A 21,443-nucleotide genomic window follows, 5' to 3' on the forward strand; every position below is an offset into this window, starting at 1 on the left:
AAGCTAGATGGGGTTTGATTACAAATGGTGAATAACACTAGGCTACCATGTGTTCATTGTAAGTTAAATAAAAAACAACAACAAATACATTTCTCTTAAAGTGTTTCCACTTTCTCTTAAAGTGTTACCACAAGTGTTACCACTATGCGACAAAAACTAAAAAATATCCATGAATTCAAGTCCCCATGGGGTGACTAATCCATAGAGAAAAAAAAGTAATTTTGGGGCTGAACTATCCCTTTAAGTCGTGACCCATAAAAATGTGTCCGCGGCCCACAAATGGGTCCCGACCCACTGTTTGGGAAACAGTGGCCTAAACCTACCAAGTTTCAATGGCCTGTCTTTAACGTGCCATTCCACTGTCAGTCACTAGGGAGAGACTCTCCACTACGAACACATCTGTTTCTCTCACAGTGTCCCACTACAGAAGGCCAGGCAGACAGACAGACAGTCAGCCGCAGTCAGTCAGTCAGAGTCCTGCAACGCACCATCATCCTGCAGCGGAACCCTCTCTCTCTGTACTGGATGATGGAGAAAGAAGATGCCGCTGAGCCGGACCGAAACGGGGCCGTGGGCGGCACGCTGTACGGAGAGTTCACGGACACGCTGAACGACAGGGTCAGGTACTCGGTGAGCCTGACGGAGAGCGCCCTCACCGTCCAGAAGATCTCCGCCTCGTCGTCACCTGGACGGACCGCCAAGGTGGTGTTTAACCTGACCGACTGCATAGGGTGCCGGGCGCACGGAGCGGACGCCGGGGGCGCGGACGTCGGGGCTTACGTGACCGCCTATTTCTACCAGTTCAAGCGGCGCTGGACGATGAGCGCCACCGGCACCACGGCCCGCCAGAAAGTGGAGCAGTGCTTTCGGGTCGCCCTGGTCCAGGACGACCCGCTCGTCAACCTCCAGGAGGCTGAGCGGTGGGCGAGTGCCATCAGAGACTTCTCCATACGACAGATACCCCGGCGAGATGGTGAGACCCCCAGAAACAGTAATTGAGCGAGTCGGGACTGACTTGATTGGTACGGGGGGGGGGGGGGTAAAGAAAATAAACAGTGGCGGAAAGTAACTAAGTACATTTACTCAAGTAGGCTACTGTACTTAAGTATAATTTTGAGGTATTTTTTACTTTACTGGAGTATTTCCAAATGTCTGTTCTTTTACTTCTACTACAACCCAGAGGCAAATATTATACTTTTACTCCACCTCCATTATTTGAAAACTTTACTAGTTACTACAAAACATACATTAACCACTTCGATCTACAAGCTCACAATGCCTCACATTGTGAGCTAGATCTGCTATTTTCAAAGGATTTTATGCATTTGAAAACTTGTGGAATGGGACATTCTGCATAATGAGTACTTTCTACTTTTGGTACTTTAAGTACATTTTGACACCAATACTTATGGACTTTTTACTCAAGTAAATTTTGAATTCCGGACTTTTACTTGTAACCGAGTATTTCTACATTGTAGTATTGATAATTTTACTTAAGTAAAACATTTGAGTACTTTTTCCCACCACTGCAAATAAAGTAAACATCTTAACATAGGTCAAATATCTTACATAGCCTACCAACTCATCCGTAGTAAGTTGCTGACTCTCCCTTCCTGGGCATTTTAGACTAATTCCCAAAACTGTCTTATTGGCAGACTGAAACACAAGGAATGTAGTGACACATTCCATCTGGAATCCATCAGGTTCTAGGAACCTGCTCTACCTGCTGAGGAAGGTGGTGAACCAGGTCCCAGTGATGTGGAAACCCTCCCCCAGTGGCAGACTAACCACGCAGAATCAGATTCATTTACTCAAATAACCACTTTCTCTTATGTTATTTATGGACTATTTGCAAAGCTTTAAACATTAATATGAGCAAGAGAGAGGACTCTTTTGCTAGATCAGCCTATTTGTTTATGTCTGTTTACAGAACCGTATTCATTTGCATAGGTTTTTACCTTCTCTATAGAACATGATGGCTGAGTTATGCAGTCCTCTGTTGCCCACTAATTCCCACAGGGCAAAATATTGTTGACGGGTGGAATTTTACGCGTTAAAAAAAAAGCATGTTTTTCATCTCCTGCTGCTACAGCTATGTCTAATTAGGTCTTCTGTTGTTTGAAATGCATAATGGTACTGGGCTTAAACTCATATCCCCATCTCATCAACCTCTCCTCATTCTTTCGGAGTCATTAATAACACAAACCTATATAGGTGGTGTTGATTCAGCTCATTAACCCCGTCATTCAGTAGCGGGGAAATGCTGATAGTGCTATTAAGGATGGTGATGACATGGGTCCATTATACAAAACTAGAATGACTTTCTGTGCCGTTTTGATTCAGATGATGAGGTGCTGAGCCTCACACCAAAGCTAACTATGTCTTAAAGTGTATTCATGCTGGGAAATATATATTTTTTTCCCTTTTCTTAATGTGTTTAAAATAGAAAACAGAGCTTGCATGCCTAACACGGGAGTCCTACTGAGCAGCCAACATATAGGCCCTAGTTCAAAGAGGGAACATATTTTTGACTTGGCAGGGACTCATTTGGAACATTGGTTGTCAGAAGAAGAAGAGTCAGGTGGGATGAGGAATGAGGTCGCCATCCTGGCTGCAGCCCCCAGGTGTACACACAGCAAACAGAGAGGGAGAGAGAAACTGGTCTCTTTGTGTGATGAGGAGGACCCAGCCTTCCTCTGGTGTGCAGCCAGCAGCAGTTAGAGCCTCAGTCCCCTGTCAGGCAGGCAGATGGTAACCTGAGAGGTAATTGCGTGGCCTTGTTATTGTCCTTCTGCTGGACTCATCAAAGGAGTCCAGAAATGAAGCCTTTTAAAAGGTCAGTTCACACGTATATTGATGAACTGGCTATCAATGGTCACCGGTGTGCTATTCAATCGCCAACTCACAGATCAGATGATGAACCGCAAAATCCCTGCAACTCTTCGCCGATGATTTTGTCGTGGATAACGTGGTATCTCACTCTGTCTTGTTTTGCTCCTGTGCTCCTTTGTAACACTGCCCCATCATTAATTTATGAGGTTGTTTTAGCATTCCCGATTCAGGGCAGCCAATAATACAGTATTTAACAGAATGTATGGTATGTTTTAATGTGAATGATGTCATTCTAATATAGACGCAGTACTACCAGCACAGCGATCTGTTGTTTTGAATACATTGTTGTAGAGGGTGTATGAAAGTCAGTGTGGTTTGCTAATCCCTTGTAGAGTTAATTACATGCCATCTCATCTGGTATTGCAGATGGAAAGGTTGGATTAAGTGCAGGGGCAATGCCAGGCTTGTATTTACGGAGAGAGATACAGTATATCATCATCCTGCTGGCTATAGATTAAAAATGAAAGAAATACAGTAGGAAGCTGAAGTCATTCTTCTTTTGAAGTAGTTGGCAGCAAGGATAACGAGATTGCAACTGCATTTAGTATATGGCCTGGAATCTATAGTGTGCAGAGTCTAACACAGTTTTCAATTTCACAGGTAGGTCGTTGGAATGAATGAGCCATAGATAATGAAGTCCATAATGCAGTCCTGCACAAGCCAACAGCCAACTATTTCCCGCATTGCACATGGCAACTTGATGATGGTTACTTGTTTTGACTGGTGTTACTAGCGGTCGCCTTGAGTGTAGGATTTTGAATTTTAATTTGTGTATTCCCTGCTGGCTGTAGCCTATTTCTAGTCCTCTCTCTTCTAATGCTTGGTAGGGTGCCAGTCACACTCTTCACAGTTCACACATAGTCACATCGCGTACCTTATTACATTTATATAATGTTATTGCACTGTCTTGATTTCTCGTGTTTTCCTATGTGCTCCCTATGCACCTGAATCAAAGTCCCCTTGAATTAGAAGCATCCAGTTATTCCTGTGCTGTTGTTGTTGTTGTTGTTGTTGAATGCTGGGTCTTTGTATTTTGTACATGAAAGAAAATACATAAACTTGTAACGGTTTGCTGGTGTAGTTGCCGGGGTGCCAGTCAGAGTCTAATCTGACAAAAATGTGTAAATAATAATACCCCCAACAACCGCACAACGACTGACACAATAACATAGCAGCCCCTGGAACAAACAGTAAACACACAATACCATAGAAAATCATAAAGAAAATACACACACACAGAGTAACTTTTGCAAACAGTGTATCAAATTCAATAGTGAAACCGTCTTGAGGTTGGGAGGAGGAGAGAGGGCAACATAAAACATCAATAGGAGACGCCGGCGGGGGCATGTTTCCTTCACACAGCCAAGAGCTGTGTTCAGCCACAGGGCCAGGTGTGCATCCCTGCTGTCTGTCACCGTGCGACCTGTCACCTCCCTATGGCTCTGCCCGCCACAGCTCTTCCAGTGATGGAGATGACCTCTCACTCTCACCCCTACCAGCCTCTTCCCAATTCACCAGGGAGCCCCTCGCCTTCTGTCTCCTGACAACCGGCTGAGGAGGCCTGTCAGAGAGGCCCCCAGTCTGGTGGTGTTGTCTCCCACCACCACACACACACACAGACACACACACAGTTTCGCACCCTCCCATTCCTTACCACGACCTTGGAATAAAGCTTTCTTTCGGGATCCGTCAGTCCAGCCTAAGCTGTTGTTGAGACAGAGTTACACCAGAGACCAGGATTAGCTTTCGGCTTTCGCTGAAAGATATCCCCACTGTTGTTTGTTTGTTTGTTTGTTTGTCTTGGTGCGATGGCAGCTTTTTTCATAGGACGTCTTGTGATGCTTTTTTGCAGGCAGTGTAGTGGTTATAGGAGCCACCCCATAATCACAAAGTCACAGGTCTGAATCCCTCATCAGCCATGTGTCCTCCAGTCAAAGTGTCCTTGGAGTAAGACACTGATCTCCTCCCCCCTCCTCCTCGTTGCACGTCTTGCAGTAAAGATTGTAATTTAACGGATCTCACTTGTGACGCAGTCTAGACGGCTGTGTTCTCAGGCAAATCTAAATTAAGTCTTTTATGAGAGGGATTTGCATGGTGATACTGCGCTGGCTTATAATTTGGATGGTTAGGAAATTCATATTCTACTCACGAGCCAGATGCTCAGTGCATATTATTTCCATCACATCACTGAGTCTGTCTGCCACCTTTCTGACTCTTACTGTTTACCGTCTCTAAACTGTGAAAAATACACCCCAGAGTTTAGAGTTTGCCTGTCAGACAGTTCCCTAGTCAGAGGAAGATCAGGACTGCCCACAGGTATCTGCCCTCTCAACTCACACAGACACCACACCGCCCGCACACACGCACGCACGTGTGCACACGCAAGCACACACGCACACACGCACGCACACATATTTCAAAAACTCTCCTGCACCTCAGGCTCTTCATCTCTCACATTCAACTCAAGGCACGCATCCGTACGTGCACACACACACACACACACACACACACACACACACACACACACACACACACATACACACGCACGCCACACACACACACACACACACACACACACACACACACACACACACACACACACACACACACACACACACACACACACGCGCGCGCGCAAGGGCACTCCTGAATAAAAGAGCTTGTTCTCTGTACATTTTCCTTGTATGAATAAAGGGTTTCACTTATTCATTTCCATCTAGCATATCTATAAATGCCATCATGCAAATCATCACAACATTTAGTGGTACTTCCTCAAACATGCGTTGGCAGTTGGAACCTGATTATGTACTAACTGAAAAGCTGTTATTGAGCTGTCCATGGCTCAACTCAATAAGTTGTGTTATATTGATTTTGATATTTAGGTAATAGCTATAATCAACAAGTAACACACTGTAAAATGTACTTGTAATTGTAAATTATTTTATTATAATATTATAAACACAATCAAGTATTGTTTACTGTATGAAATGCAATAAGACATTCACTCACCCTGATCACTTGCTAGGTTGATGAGATTTCATGGTGACCATACAGTATGTAACTGTTATCAGTAGTAGTCTTCAAGAGAGTCGTTTTCAGCACTTACTTGTACTTGAGTAATTATATTCTATTATATTTCATGTTTGGGGTCATTTTATCGTCTACTCAAGCTTTTGTGAGCACCCCAGACAGTTTTTAAATTTGATATTCATTTTATCAGACACGCCCCCTTCCAGTTCCTATACAAATCCATTGTAACTTCAAACTCCATTTTAACCATGTTAGATTAATTGAAAACACGTCCTTGGTAATTATTATTTTTAATAAAATGAAAAAAGTAATTGAAATGCCCCCCTCACGCATTAGAAGGACAAACAATATCAGACACCAGCACCAAGGACATGTGTTTTCAATTAATCTAAAATGTTTGAATTTACAATGGGTTTGTATATAAAGGGTCTGATAAAATGAATATCAAATATCCTAATACTGAATCAATCTTAAAAACTGTCTGGGGTGCTCACAGAATCCTGAGTAGATGATAAAATGACCACAAACATGTTTGAAAGTGAAATATCCCTTTAAGTACAGTGTGTAGTCCATCCCTTCGACCTCGACCTCGCTCACACAATCTTTTTTTAAACATGAATTCAAAGATCTACCTTAAAAAAAAAAAAGAGAGATCAAAAAAGGATCCTTTAAATAATGCAAGCTAAAAAAAGTTCATAGGCGTATAGCATAAGAAAGTGTTATTTGACAGGAGTACATAGATTGCTGCTAATTGCCTTTGGCATTGACCTCTGCCTGGTCTTTATTGGGGGATGTTGTTCAATTCACTACCTCTAGGGCATTTTATCGAACATGTTCTACCACCCTTGAGTGTAAAACCAAACTCTAAAGCTCTTCCTTTGACAAAGCTAGCTTCCAGTGTTGTGCCCGATATTCTGGAATTGTAGATAGAGCCTTTTGTGTCCGAAAGCCTCATTGTACTCAATACAAACAAACAACAATGGCGAACCCAATGCTGGTGAATAGAGGGAAACAGAGTTTGCCACATTGGCCTCTGTGTTTTCACAGTCTGTCGACAGGTTCACACCTCTTTCTCTGAGATATTTTGAGACCTCTGCCGGTTCATCTCACCAGCTTAACAAGGCTAAGCGGCACGATGATAGCAGCAACGTCCCTGTGTTATAATAAACTACAGTTTTGGGACAGGGGGAGGAAAGGAAAATCAAATAAGCAGACTAGAGCAAGAAAAGGCTAAAAGCACAAATGATAGGTGATACATTTGGTATATAGTGTAGTGCAAATCAGTGCTTGTCTCATGAATTCGGATTATGGAGGGACAGCCACGATATGATGAAAAATAAATCAACGCACTGAGGTCATAGTACATTTTGGACAGGGAAGCTGCTCTGGCATATAAGCAAACTGGGGCTTGCACGATTTCTGAAGTCCTTGTCATGTTTATCTGTCTATCAGTGCTTCCTGGTACACACAACACCGCTGACCACTTCCTTAACATGCTGAGGAATGCATGACACCGAAACGCTATTAATTGGCAATCTTGACTGAGGGGGCTAGTTGGTCCGGTTTGGGGGGCGACGCCCCCTCACGCCCCCACCGTGACGCCGGGCCTGAATCACATGCCTCTCTTTTTGTTAGTTGATCAAATTGCAGGCAGCCAAACCCATTGGGTGCAATTTGATACAAACGTTTTTGTCCCTCTAGCCTCTAAAAGGGAATCGAATCATTTGATATGGCCTCTGGGGAGGGAGTGTTTTTTGGGAGACAAGGGTATCTGCAGCAACATGTACCTTCAGGAAGGAAGAAGGCAGGACTTTTCATACAGTGCTCCCTCAATACCACGTGTCACCTAAACAAGTTTGTCCTGCTTCGCCCAGTGGTTGTCACCTAATGCACAACCAAAGAGATGAACTTCAACTGGCAGTAATTCCTACTGTAACTGCTGCACGTCGTTAGACAAAGGAGAGAGAGAGGGGGGGGGGGCTGTCTTTTGACTGCCTTGGCTGAGAATATTGCATAGAAAAAAGTTTGTCAGGCGCCATCTGTCTGAATAGTGTCTGGCATCTCTTTAAAACAAAGCGTTGAGGCTTTCTGTATGAGCGGTTTAAAAGATACAATAGTGTTAGCTCTGTTTTTATGCTTTAAGGGCTATTCACACCAAGAATGATAACTATAACGATGACTCATATTGATAATAATGATATCATATTAACCCATTAAAACCAGGAAAGTGTCTGTGTCTTTTTTTTTTGTTTTTGCGTTGGCTATTAAAAAATAGCACATATAGGCCCGGACCGCTGGCGTAACCGCTTGGTGTGAATGGCCCTGATTCTGTTATTTCATCTTATTTAACCCCCCGCCCCCCCCCCCCCCCCCCCCCCATCTGTCTCTCTCTCTCTCTCTCTCTCTCTCTCTCTCTCTCTCTCTCTCTCTCTCTCTCTCTCTCTCTCTCAGGTGTGGTGTATGGTGAGGTGCGTCGGCCCTGCAGGGTCATGGTGCTGGTGAATCCTCACAGTGGTCGTGGTCAGGCACTCCAGCTCTTCACCACTCATGTACAGGGCATGCTGACGGAGGCCGCTGTACCCTACACACTGGTCATCACTGGTTAGTACCACACACACACACACACACACACACACACACACACACACACACACACACACACACACACACACACACACACACACACACACACACACACACACACACAGTGGTGAGTCCTAATCCAGCAGCTTATATTTTTCTACACATTGCACTTACGCTATCTCAAAATGTAATGGGTGGTTTGCCATGAAAAGTGCTGTGTGAAGGAGGATGAAATATACATATTTGAGTGACTCCATGACCTTTCCTATAGCGGCTACATCAGAATGTCAACTTTTCACACAAGATATCACCTAATCCTCCAGGCAGACAGCAGGATGAACCCTCCTCATTTTGCTGAGCCATGGCCTTTCCTCTAGCACCACCCTTCAGCCAGCGTTTCCATTTGGGTGTAAGGAGCAGCACAGCCTCTAGGCTAATGGGTTTTTTATTAGACCCACTCTTTATTCTAAGCCAGTGGTTCTCAACCTTTTTAATTTCAAGGACTCCCAGTTTGATATGCATTAGGCCACAGACCCACACTTGATCTGTTTATTTAACTCAAAGAGTGTACAAATGGAGAATCGATTATTAAAATAAATCTATTTTCACATTTTCCCATCAATTCATTGAGGTATAGTAGATGTTATGATGTTATAATGTTTTTATAGAAAAAAACATGCTTCAGGTACAACATTTTGCTTCTTGATTATGTGATTAATCGCAGATCTACAAGCTCACAACGTGTCGCGATGCGCCATGTTGGAAGCTTGTACAGTATATCGGTTATTTTCACTATTTTTGTACTCCACCATTGTACAACCAAGTATAACACAGGGCTAAGTGGTTAATCAGACTAATTGATTCAGTCAATTATAAAACATCTAATAGAATATTTCTCGATTATTTGGTTATAAGTAGGATATTGGTTCTAAATATCGGTTTCAATATATTTTCGGTTCATTGCCCAGCCCCAGTTGCAGCCATATAAGCAACTGTTCAACGCTGTGCTCTGCCATCATCATGTGCTGCTCACTGTGTGAACTCTGTATGACCTTTCTCAGAATAGTCAGGAAGGACAGGAAAAGGTTTTAAGGGCAGAAATAAATTCATGCAAAGCATATCGTTGCTGTCGGGCAGAAAGCTTGTATCTCCATATTTCATCTTTTTATGTTTTCCATAAATAAACACATTTTATACTTTGTCATAGTGTTGAGCAAAAGCTAAACATTTTGAACAAATTAGAATTTTTGCTTATAATGACATGCCCAAAATAGGGTCACCAGGTTAAGTGGTTAAGTCTGTGGGTTTTATGAACTAGAAGTTCGGGCCACTACGCAGCCCTCACATAATAATAATAATAATAATAATAATAATGATAATAATAATAATGATAATAATGATAATAATAATAATAATAATAATAATAATAATAATAATAATAATAATAATAATAATAATAATAAGGGTAATAAGGGTAATAATAATAATAATAATAATAATAATAATAATAATAATAATAATAATAATAATAATACATTTTATTTATAACGCTCTTTACAATTTTGCAAATCACAAAGTGCTACAGGGTTTTAAAAACGTCAAGACATAAACAAAGCAACATTCAGCAACAACGAGACCCTTCTTACGTAGAAAGTAGATTAAAAACGAACTAAGGCATAGAGTAAAAGACCTAAGAAAAAAAATGCTAATTGTTTACTTTGTCAGGTGAAATAGTCACTGAGTCGTGCATTTCTACAACAACTGAAAGTCAAATGGAATAGGTGTGTGTGTGTGTGTGTGTGTGTGTGTGTGTGTGTGTGTGTGTGTGTGTGTGTGTGTGTGTGTGTGTGTGTGTGTGTGTGTGTGTGTGTGTGTGTGTGTGCGTGCGTGCGTGCGTGCGTGCGTGCGTGCGTGCGTGCGTGCGTGCGTGCGTGCGTGCGTGCGTGCGTGCGTGCGTGCGTGCACGTGCACGTGCGTGCGCGCCTGTCTGTCTGTCTGTCTGCACAGCTGCACACACGCGCACATGCATGCGTCATGAAGAAGCTGCACCTGCTCAGTGCCGGTTCCCCCCTCGGGACTTCAGCAGCCGGACAGTGATCAAAAAAGACAAAGAGTAATTACAGACGCTCGTCGTTGTACTGCCTCGCAGCTTGGAGCAGCAGCAGGAGAGAATATAGGTCACTGAGAAGCAGCGTTTGGCCGTCGCAGTAGCTGGCCAGTCAAGGATGTCTGAGTGCTTTGGCCTGCTTCCATTTACCCAGCGGCGAGCTTGACGACCTAACGTGAAAGAGCCCAGCGACACAAAGCCGGATCGGGTGTCAGACAGTATGTTATGTGTTGCATACATGGACAATGGCTCATCTTCACGTGAGCAGCAGAAAGAAAGTGAGATGATGGTAGGGTATGGTGTCGGTGGCAGAAGGCAGGAATTTCATCTCTTCGCCTTAATTGAGTTTTCATGTACTGCATCAACGGAGCAGAAATATTACCCGCCATATTACCTTACGCCCTGTGCAGCAGGTAGCTTAAACACTGGCCTCCCAGGGGCCGGGGGCCGGGGGGGTATGGAAAGGACAGGCAAAATAAAATAAAATTGAAAATCATAATAAGAAATTATTTCTTTTTTCAAAAATACTAAAAGACACTAACCCAGGGGGAGCGGGAACCTTTCCGTTTCCAAAGCAGCCACTCTACCTCCCGAGCCACTGCCGCCAGTGCATAGATTGGCTATTTTCACTATTTTAGTTTTTCCTTCTATTTTTTCTATTTCACAGAGGGTGGCCGCGGCCAGAGGCTATGGCTATTGGCTACTTGGGGATCCTTGGCATGGAAAGGTTTGGGAAAAGGTCCAGAACATGAACATCGGGAAGGGAAGCAGGGGGAGGCCTATGCCACAAAAACATTGGCAACAGTCATATTTGCCCTTGTCCGTGTCCTAGGTTTAGGTCAGCTTGCACGTGTGTGTGTGTGTGTGTGTGTGTGTGTGTGTGTGTGTGTGTGTGTGTGTGTGTGTGTGTGTGTGTGTGTGTGTGTGTGTGTGTGTGTGTGTGTGCGCGTGCGCGCGTGTGTGTGTGTGTATGTGCGTGTGTGCGCCTGTGCTCGTGATTGGCAAGTGACCCTGCGAGTAAGGAAATGGCGTGGAAGTGCAGCCTCAGCCCGAGCACCCAACAGGCTCAAAGTGCTGAGTCAGCTGTGCAGCGAGTTGTGTCTGACAGCACAGGACTGCATCACCCATCCCATACTGTACATAACAAACGGCCACTATGGCTGGGAGCTACAGTACAGTACAGTACAGTACAGTACAGTACAGTACAGTACAGTACAGTACAGTACAGTACAGTACAGTACAGTACAGTAGGAGCCAGGAGAGCTTGGCTGAGGTGAAGCTTAGAGGAAAGGAAGACAAGGCAGGCATGTTCATTTTCAACCTGTAGTCCCTATTTTGGGCATGTCATTTTTCAAAAAATGTAATTTAATGTAATTAATTAAAGAATATTAAAAGAAAGAAGATAAACAATAAAATAAAAGATTTCCAAATAGCAGATCTACAAGCTCACAATGTGCCGCGATGCGACACGATGTGAGCTTGTAGAAGTTGTTAAGCTGATGTGGGGAAAACATTGCCCTTGTGATGACAAGACTTCAACTCTCACTTGTAAAACACACCTCTCTGTCTCTCTCTCTCGCCCTCTTTCTCCCCTTTTGCTCTCACTTTCTCTCACACAAATGCTACATCCACACACACACACACACAAACACACACACACACACACACACACACACACACACACACACACACACACACACACACACACACACACACACACATACACGCACACAAACACTCACAGTTGTTAAGTCTCAGCTGGCAGGATTGTGGAGTGTTTAGTGCCATAGGAGCGATGTCAGGGAATCTCCCTGCAGAGGGACGCTCTCAAGGATGTTGCCAGTAAAATCGTTCAGTCGATTCGAAGCATTTAACCAACACTTAACTTGCACACACAGACACTCATGGACACACCACGTGTGCATACAGACATCAACCAATTGCAGATGTTTGCAGTGAGGCTGAGCTGCCTCAGAGCTGTCAAGTAGTGTGGATAATGTGAAACATCTCCCTGAACCTCCCCTGGACGCCGTCCCATTATCCTTGCCCCTCTTTTTCATTGTTGGCAGTTTGTATCCAATTCCATTGTAGTTTTGTTTTTTGTCCATATTGTTCTTCTATCTCTATGTGACAACATGTTTCTGTCCCTATGTCCTCCAGAGCATCAGAACCATGCACGGGAGCTGGTGAGGAAGGCTGACCTGTCCAAGTGGGATGCCCTGGTCATCATGTCAGGAGACGGGCTGCTGTTTGAGGTGCGCTGACTCTCATTGTTGTGTTGTCACAGGATGTTGTCTTGCAGGCAAAGTAAAGACAAAGTCAAGACAAGTTTTGGACTTATTTTTTCATACGCTCATTTAGTTCTGGGCAAGGAACTCTGTTTATTTGAATATATTTTCTCCAGCCTGACATTGGAGAGTTCTTGGGGCAAGATCAATAAAAGTGTGCTTTTACGGCTTCATAACAGCCTGGTCACATTACTCTCTTAACCAATAAAGCCACTTTTGCTACCAGCGATGACAAGGGACATTTCACATCACCCAACGTTTGTCTGTTTCCATACACAACTGGCTCATCATATACCACTTTTCGACGACCGTTCTGTGGCCAAATGAGTCCGTGCTGCATCGCTCTGTTCTATGACAGAGTTATGTAAACGGTTATGTTGTGTTTCCATTGCAATCGACCTGGAGCGGCGCTCGGGTGGCGCAGTGGTAAAGTGCTTGCCCACCACCGCGGAGATTGTGGGTTCGAATCCACCGTGGGAAGAGGGTGGGGAGGGTGATAAATGACATTGCATTTACTGCTACGGGCTGGGGCAGCACCTGTCAGCAGGGAGTGTTGGGCGGGAGGAGTAGGGCGAAAGGCTCTACATCCTCCCGGTGGGGGCTCCTTACCGGCAGGTGAGTCAGTAGTACAACACACAAATGTGTGTGGGGAGGAAATAATTGGCACAATGACTACATTTGGGAGAAAAAGGGGGGTAAAAAGCACCAAAATAAAACGGAAATAGAAGTAGCAGGACGTCCCTTCGAAAAACTACAGTGACCTTAATATCGTTTTAGTCATGGTATGACAGCATATTAATGGCAATGCCAGCTACACAACAAGTTAATTGTAATGTAGGATGAGATGTACACAGCTACTGTATATCTGCAATGTGGTAGACCCTGCAGACTCTTAAACCTGTTTTTTGGAATGACAAAAATAGCCTGAGGGACCTGTGTGCGCATGCCAATATCCATGAGATGGAGAGAGAGAGAGAGAAAAAGGGGATTGAGATTAGTCTCACCCCACATACACAAAACAGCTCTGCAAAAAGTGTCTGGCATGACTGGCAATAAACTGAAAAGTGTCCATTCCTCTCCTCACTATTTTAAGTTGAAAATGTTTTGTTTTTCAAGCAGTCAGACATGTTAAACTAAGTAGAGATGTTCAGATCTAATCACTCAAAGCATGTTATTTTAAAATCTGTGATGTGTCTGTGATTTCAACACGGTGCTGTATTATATCCGTTTTGGTGCATGCTTCATCAGCACTATAAACATCTGATTAGAGTTTGGTCAAAAGATATAATAATGAGGTGCAGGTCAACATTTTAGCTGCTGCTAAACAGTTAACACATTTCACTCATTGTCGCAAGTTGTGGATAATGTCAATGTATATGACAGACGGAACTCAATGGGATACAAATGATCAGAAATGCTTTCCCCGAGCGTTACACCTAGGCTCCAATGTAGCCTGACAGCGCATCGCGGGTTCGAGTCCCGTTCCCGACTATCTTTGCTGCATATCTCTCCCCATCTGTCTCCCTGTTTCCTGTCTGTCTCTACTGTAATCTATAAAAAATGAAGCCCAAAAAGCCCCAAAACATATCGGAAAAAAAGGGGGAAAAATATATCCTTTCCCGAGTGCCAATCCATGTACTATGCATTTTACCCAAAAAACATTTTGTCTGGCGAGAACCTGGGTTATTTATCTGAATGTAATCGACCATGTGATAAAATGTAATTGAGTGTCTGTCTATGGTTCAGAATGACTGTAGTCTTCTATGAATAGTTGTAGATTCGATATTGCATGCAGTCTCTCAACTGTACGAACTGCATGTTCAGACATGCATTTGGAGCATCCTTTTGTTTTAACTGTCAGAGTGCTCTCTCACTGCAGGGCCTAAAACCAATAAATGAATACCTACATCCTTAACCCCTCCCACAGATTGGTTTGGCTGTTATGCGACCATGTGGACACAGTTTAAAGGGTTCTGCACCAAACAGCACGCAAATGGAAATGCAGTTGGAGCAGTTATTAACCATTCTCAGAACCATTATATGGGCAGTAGAGCACCAGCCCACTAAGCCTCAATAATGTAATATTAGGATAATAATGAGTGAGGGGAAGTTAAGAGGAGTGTGGGAAACGTTTAAAATGTTTCAAGTCGAACAATCAGAGAATGGAGTAGGGTTTTATCTTGTGCAGCCCCTCTTGCACTTGCTTCTATTCATAGTATGTTTTACACTGGGCCTGTGAAAATGTAATTGCCTTATGGGTGGGGGTGGGGAGGGGGTTAGAAGCGTTCATTGAGCACTATCAAGCTATTGCCCCAAAATGACTGCAGTCACTCATTCATAGCCATACCTTTGTCGTTCGTACAGGGATTCAACTACATTCTGCCTCCATTCATGACACACCTGTAATTATCAGACAGTGAAGCAAATAAACCTTTGTGTTTTCTGTTTGTCCAGGTGATAAATGGCCTGATGGAGAGAGAGGACTGGGAGCAGGCCCTCCAGACTCCCCTGGGCATTCTGCCAGGTGGTTCAGGCAACGCCCTGGCCGCCTCTGTCCACCACTACACCCAGTAAGTCAGTCCTTTGCTCTAATGAGTAATTTAAATGCATGGACTACCTGTACAATACACTACCAGGCAAAAACCTGATTTATCTCCCTTCCGTGGGTGTAATTATCCCAACGGCTGACGGGGCAGAGCGTGCGCTCAGCCCTCGGGAGAGAGGAGAGAGAGAGCGGAGCCAGTCTGGCTGCCCGGCTGTGCAGAAAGGAGGTCGTTCCAGGCTGACGATAGCCCTCAGAAGAATGATGTAATGGGCTGAAAAAAATCAGCACATTATGAGTGATTATGTAGCGGTAAAACCTATTGACCCATTCTCTGACTGCAGGTGGCCATTAACCCCCTCTGCTGGTGCCTTGTTATAAAACAGCCCCAATGGAGCTCAGAAGGAATCTATTGATTCACTGAACGCATTTCTTTTTTGTATCACTGTTTCTCTCTTAACACTAAACCCATGATTATGTATTTATTAATTTCAATATTGTTCTGAAGCACCTCAAATGAAATGGTTAGAATCTTTAGATTCCCATATCACCATGTCACTTTATTATATTACTGTAAAGTTATGAAACGTTTTTATTTTTTATTCTTTCGGTTTCATTGTTATTTTCCTGTCATGGCATGCCCTCTTCTTTTGAAGAAAACTGCACATTTAATAATTCAATAATCAAACAGGGTGTGTATGTTATGTCTTCACGTTTTGTAATGTTTTGGCCTGTCATGTCTTACCTGTGACTGGTTGCCTGTGGTGTTCCTTCCCTCAGGTCTCCTCCAGCATGGAACGAGGAGCTTCTGTTGAGCTGTGGTTTCCTGCTGTGTAAGGGCCTGGTAGTCTGTCTGGACCTGGTGTCGGTCCACCTGGCATCACAGCAGCGCCTCTTCTCCTTCCTGTCCCTGGCGTGGGGTTTCGTGGCTGACGTGGACATCGAGAGTGAGAAGTACCGACATGTTGGCGCCATCCGCTTCCTCATGGGCACCCTGGTGCGCCTCGCCTCCCTCAGAGTGTACCAGGGAAGGCTGGCATACCTGCCTGTGAAGGAGGCGCCGAAGCCGAGCAGAGGGGCCGCCAAGCCCCACCCTCCGCCCTCCATGCCTCAGTGCCATTCTCTCTGCTCCTCTATCCCCTGCCAGCCCCTCCCCAATACCTCCCCCAATCAGAATTCTCGCCACAGCTGCGGTGACCCAAACTCCAACCACAACAGCATCCAGAACTCCTCCAACAACACCATCACCGCCAAGAGGCCCGAGACCCCGGCGGAGAGCCAGAGTAGGGGGCCACCGGACTCCCTGCTGCCCGGCTTGGATCAGCCCGTACCAGAGAGCTGGACGCTGGTCCGGGAGGAGGACTTTGTCCTGGTCCTGGCCATCTACCAGTCCCACCTGGCCGAGGATCTGTGGACGGCCCCGGGGGCGGGGCCGGACGACGGGCTGATACACCTGTTCTACGTGACGGCAGGCATCTCCCGCCCCGCCCTCCTGCGCCTGTTCCTGGCTATGGAGAAAGGAGCCCACCTAGCCTGTGGCTGTCCCCACCTGGTTTACGAGAAGGTGAGGGCCCTGCGGCTGGAGCCGCTCTCTCCTCAAGGCGTGATCACCGTGGACGGAGAGATGGTGGAGTATGGGCCCGTCCAGGCGCAGATCCACCCGCGGCTGGCCAGACTCATATGTGGATGAACTGGGTATTCAAATTCACCCTAAATCTGACTGGTTCTGAACAATGAGCTCATTTTCTATGATCCCGTTCTCTTTTATCTACACTGTGTTTTCAGAAGTGCCAAAGACATTATATCAGCCTTTGGAAATTCCCCTTTCTATTTTTCTACAGATACTGCTTGTCCTATTTTTGATAGACCCTTCCCCTTTTCTCTCTCCCCCTTTGATTCAGGGTCAAAGCCATGGGTGGTCGTACTTGCTGCTGGCTGGTCCCAGCTCAGCGTGTGTGCGTGTGTGCGTGTGTGCGTGTGTGCATGTGCGTGCATGTGCGTGTGCGTGCGTGCGTGTGGGCACTAGAAGATAATGTGTATGCGTGCAAATGTTCATAATGTGCATTGTGCATGCATTTGCTACTGCGTGCATGGCCCTGTGTGAACCGGGCTTGTGTGTGTGAGGTGTCTGTGAAGCATTAGCGTACGGCAGGGTGCTGCGGCGGAGCATTGCTTGCTCCGCTGTCGGTCTTGATCAGTGTGACGCACGTAAAGAGAAGCACATTTTCTTGTCCCCCGAGGAAGCCCCAACCATACAACCAGGCCAGCAGCTCCCAACCCAACCCCCCACCGCCACCAACCACTGCTGTCACGGAATCGGCACAGGCCTGATCGCAGCACTCAGCACTCCTTGACTCATTGAACCAGGACCATCGCATGGATTTGGACCTCAAACTCCCTTCTCATTAGTTCCGTGATTGAACCTCTTATCTTAGGGTCTCAGGTCTGTCACACTGTAAAATCAGAAGTTGTTATTTAACTCTGAGAGCTCAATAAAAGAGCGTAACTCTGAGAGATAACAAACAGAACCAAATGGAGTCTGGACCCTTTCGGGTGCATTAGGTTCCGTTTGTACACTCTCGGAGTTAAATCGGGATTTTACTGTGTAGGAGACACCCGTACGTAATGTAAACAGCTGATGGGCTGTGGGCCACACAATAGGCGCTGCACGTGCAGCCGCCTCTCGTGACACCTCCGTGCTCTGCAAAGCGGGGAGGGTTTCGTTGGTGGTGATAAATAGGAACGTACAGTAGGTGGTGGTGATAAGTGCTACCGATGTGGAGCGCTGGTGCGGAAACCCCGACCAGCTGAGGTTACAACTCTTGTCCACCCCCCCCCTCCCTGCATCCATCCACCTCCATCATCACACACATACACACTCTCTCACACAAGCATGCACACTCCATCAATATCTCTTCCTTTTTTCTTTTGCACCCCTAGCCCCCATCACACACACACACACACACACACACACACACACACACACATATATCCTCACACATTCCGTTGCATTTCTGCAGCACTTAGCGGGAGGGGGAGGGGTACGCAACACAGCTGTGTACATATGATCCTTCTCTCTCTTGCCGTCTGAAGATTGTATACGCTCTCCATATGTTCTCGAGGTTTCTGAGCTGTCAGCACCCGAGGTGTCCTTAAAAGAGAGCTTCACACTGCACAAGAAGAGAAGATGTTATAATAGACAGAATTTGACATTTAGTTTTAATGTGTTTTGTTATGAATGCTTTTAAGTGAGTTGAGTTGTTAGTGCTTCCTTAAGACACTGGCTCACTGGACAATGTTGAGATTTTACTCTTGGGTTCAAGCACATTACGGGGGGAGGGGTGCAGGGTCTTGCGCTGCTGTGTTGCACATTTGACACAATGCGATCGATGTGAGCTCGAGGCATGCAAGTGGTTTGCTCAGATGTCCATGATAATGAGCAGCGTTAAGTATAGCGTTATAATTATGTCGTACGACTGTGTCGCTCGCTGAAAATAGCAGATCTACAAACTCACTCCGTGACACGGTTGTACGCAGTCAGTATAAAATAAGCATTCACATACGGGAGCAGAGGAGAGTGCAAATGTGAGGACCCCCCCCGGCCCGGCCCCCCTCCTTCTCTCTCTGTCTCTCTCTCTTTCACCTGTCTGTTGCTTCAGTTCAGTCCAGGTCATGAAATTCTTTCTCACCATATCTGTTACAGGTATACAGTGGCTTGTTATATATATTTTGAAGGGGACAATCCTTCACCCTGTGTACTGTGCTGTACTGAGAAATGGGATGTTAACAGGGTAATGGAGATTAAATGATGTGAATGCTGATTCATCTGCTGAGAGAACTTTTTGAGGCAGTCAAATTATGCTCCAAGTAAACAAATAGAATAACAGATAAGTGCTAATTTAACAGATGTTTTTGAGTGATAAATAGATGCTGTTGTGGAGTACAATCAATCAAAAGCAGCTTGGTGAGCGCACATTCTGTGATGTGCACGAAATGATGCTATGAATGCTACTTGAAGTTTATCACTTGACACTCATCCCTCATTTTGGGATTCCATCTTATCATTGCTGTGCTGGTTTCTGTCTAACTCGGTTTTATGCAAATATTTACATACATATGAACATGCAATAATGTAAATTAACGGCTGCAACGGTTTGCATCCTCATTTATGTTATTCAGGTGATGAAATGTATTTTCCAGCTGGGTTGCTTTCACAGGAATGGTCATGGGGTGTGCGTAAACGGTTAAAGCAGTGATTCTCAACCTGTGGGTCGGGACCCCCAGGGGGGTCCTCACATGATTTTGGGGGGGTCCCCAGATGACAGTGAAGTGACAGGACATTTAAGACTTTTTTAATACCTAAACAAAAAAAAGAAAGAAATTAAAGAAAAAGACCATCCCCGCATCAAAAGTAATCAACAAACTACATTATTTGACAAATTGTCAAATAATTTAAGAAAGAGGCACATTTTTGGCACAAAGCCTGGCAACATAGATCTGCTATTTTCACAATATTTATCTGTGGAACCGAGTCAAATAAAATTGTATGCCTCAACTCCTACATTCCAAGTGGGGGGTCCCCAGTTCAAATATGATCATTTGGGGGGGGGGGGACCAGTGGGTTAAAGCAAATTGTGTTCATTACGATGCCTTGCCTTAGCTGCAGCCAGGTGTTGAGAGCGTTGGCTCCCTCTGGTGGACTGTCTCTATACTGCAAGTCATTCATTCAAGAGAACGACTTGGAATACGGTTTACACGGATAGACAGATTTATGCAGTGGTGGAAAAAGTACTCAAATGTTTTGTACTTAAGTAAAAGTATCAAACTGTAGAAATACTCTGTTACAAGTAAAAGTCCGGTAATCAAAATGTACTTGTAAAAGTACAAAAGTATTGGCATCAAAATATACTTAAAGTACCAAAAGTAAAAGTAGGCTACTCATTGTGTGCAGTATGTCCCATTTCACAAGTTCAAAATATGTATAAAAAAAAAAAAAAAAAGCTCACAATGCGTCGCATCGTGACGTACTGTACTTGTACTTGAGTAAATGTACTTAGTTACACCACTGCATTATGATATGATAGAATAAGTTTGGTAGACACATGATGTAGACCTACACAAGTAACTGCAAGAAGAAGTTTAAGGCGTTATAAACTGTTATGGTACTGTACTGTTATCTATTTCAGCAGCTGCTTTTGGTGTAGCCTAGGCTACAGTTTTTTCTGTATTTCACATACATTTTTGTTAATATTGATACTTTGTCCTTAATGTCACGCCATTTTATAAACAAGTCATTCCTGTATGTTAGAGAGAGGTATCTATATTTTTCCAGAGTTACATTTTTATGAACCAAACTGGATATAAACATTTCTGCTGTAAACCTCGACTGCCTGAATGGTAATATATTTACTATAATAAATCCAAAATGGTCAAAGTCGTTTCTTGTCACTGACTGATTAATAAATAGGCAGTTTCAAGGCCTGAGCTACGTGCATTTTCATAATAGGGCCTTAACTCAAAGTGGGGTCCGGGGACCCCTAGGGGTCCTTGAGGGAGTTCCAGGGGGTCCCCAGCTGAATGATTTTATGAACCAAATGGACCCTTATGGGTCTGTAACTCTGAGAGTGTACAAATGGAACCAAATGGACCCGTTAGGGTCCATTTGGTACCATTTGTACACTCTCAGAGTTAAATTAACATTGATGTTACTATTTCAATTGGGGTCCCAGAGATAAAAATGCCATTAAATGGGGGTCCGTAGCCTAATGCATGTCAAACTGGGGGTCCTGTTGGGTCCCCACATGATTTTTTTCAGATGGGGGGTCCAGATGACAATGAAGTGACAATTCAAGGATTTGAAGACCTTTTAATACCTAAAAATAAAAGAAAGAAACAAGACTATTACTTCATCAAAAGTACAAGTAAATAAATGTCGCTATATAATATATAGGCCACAGCAAATGTGACAGACAGACGTACGTGTTCCCGACTTGAAAGGAAC

General features: G+C 44.5%; 1 protein-coding gene across 2 annotated transcripts; it reads left to right on the forward strand.

Annotated features, from left to right (window-relative positions):
• Window positions 1–446: 446 nt before the first annotated feature.
• Window positions 447–20,879, forward strand: sphk1 (sphingosine kinase 1). 2 transcript variants are annotated; one of them, XR_014601850.1, is made up of 6 exons: window positions 447–973; window positions 8,374–8,523; window positions 12,773–12,867; window positions 15,355–15,470; window positions 16,223–17,909; window positions 17,981–20,879. XR_014601850.1 is itself a non-coding variant. In XM_084072457.1 (5 exons), exons 1-5 carry the CDS (start codon window positions 526–528, stop codon window positions 17,130–17,132), a joined length of 1,719 nt encoding a protein of 572 aa, XP_083928583.1. In that variant the 5' UTR covers window positions 447–525; the 3' UTR covers window positions 17,133–20,879. The 2 variants fall into 2 exon arrangements, 1 of the variants encoding a protein (XP_083928583.1); XM_084072457.1 differs by having other exon boundaries at window positions 16,223–20,879.
• The last annotated feature ends 564 nt before the right edge of the window (window positions 20,880–21,443 follow it).

The sequence above is a fragment of the Gymnoscopelus microlampas genome (assembly GCF_963454915.1).
Source record: "Gymnoscopelus microlampas genome assembly, chromosome: 11".
NCBI lineage: Eukaryota > Metazoa > Chordata > Actinopteri > Myctophiformes > Myctophidae > Gymnoscopelus > Gymnoscopelus microlampas.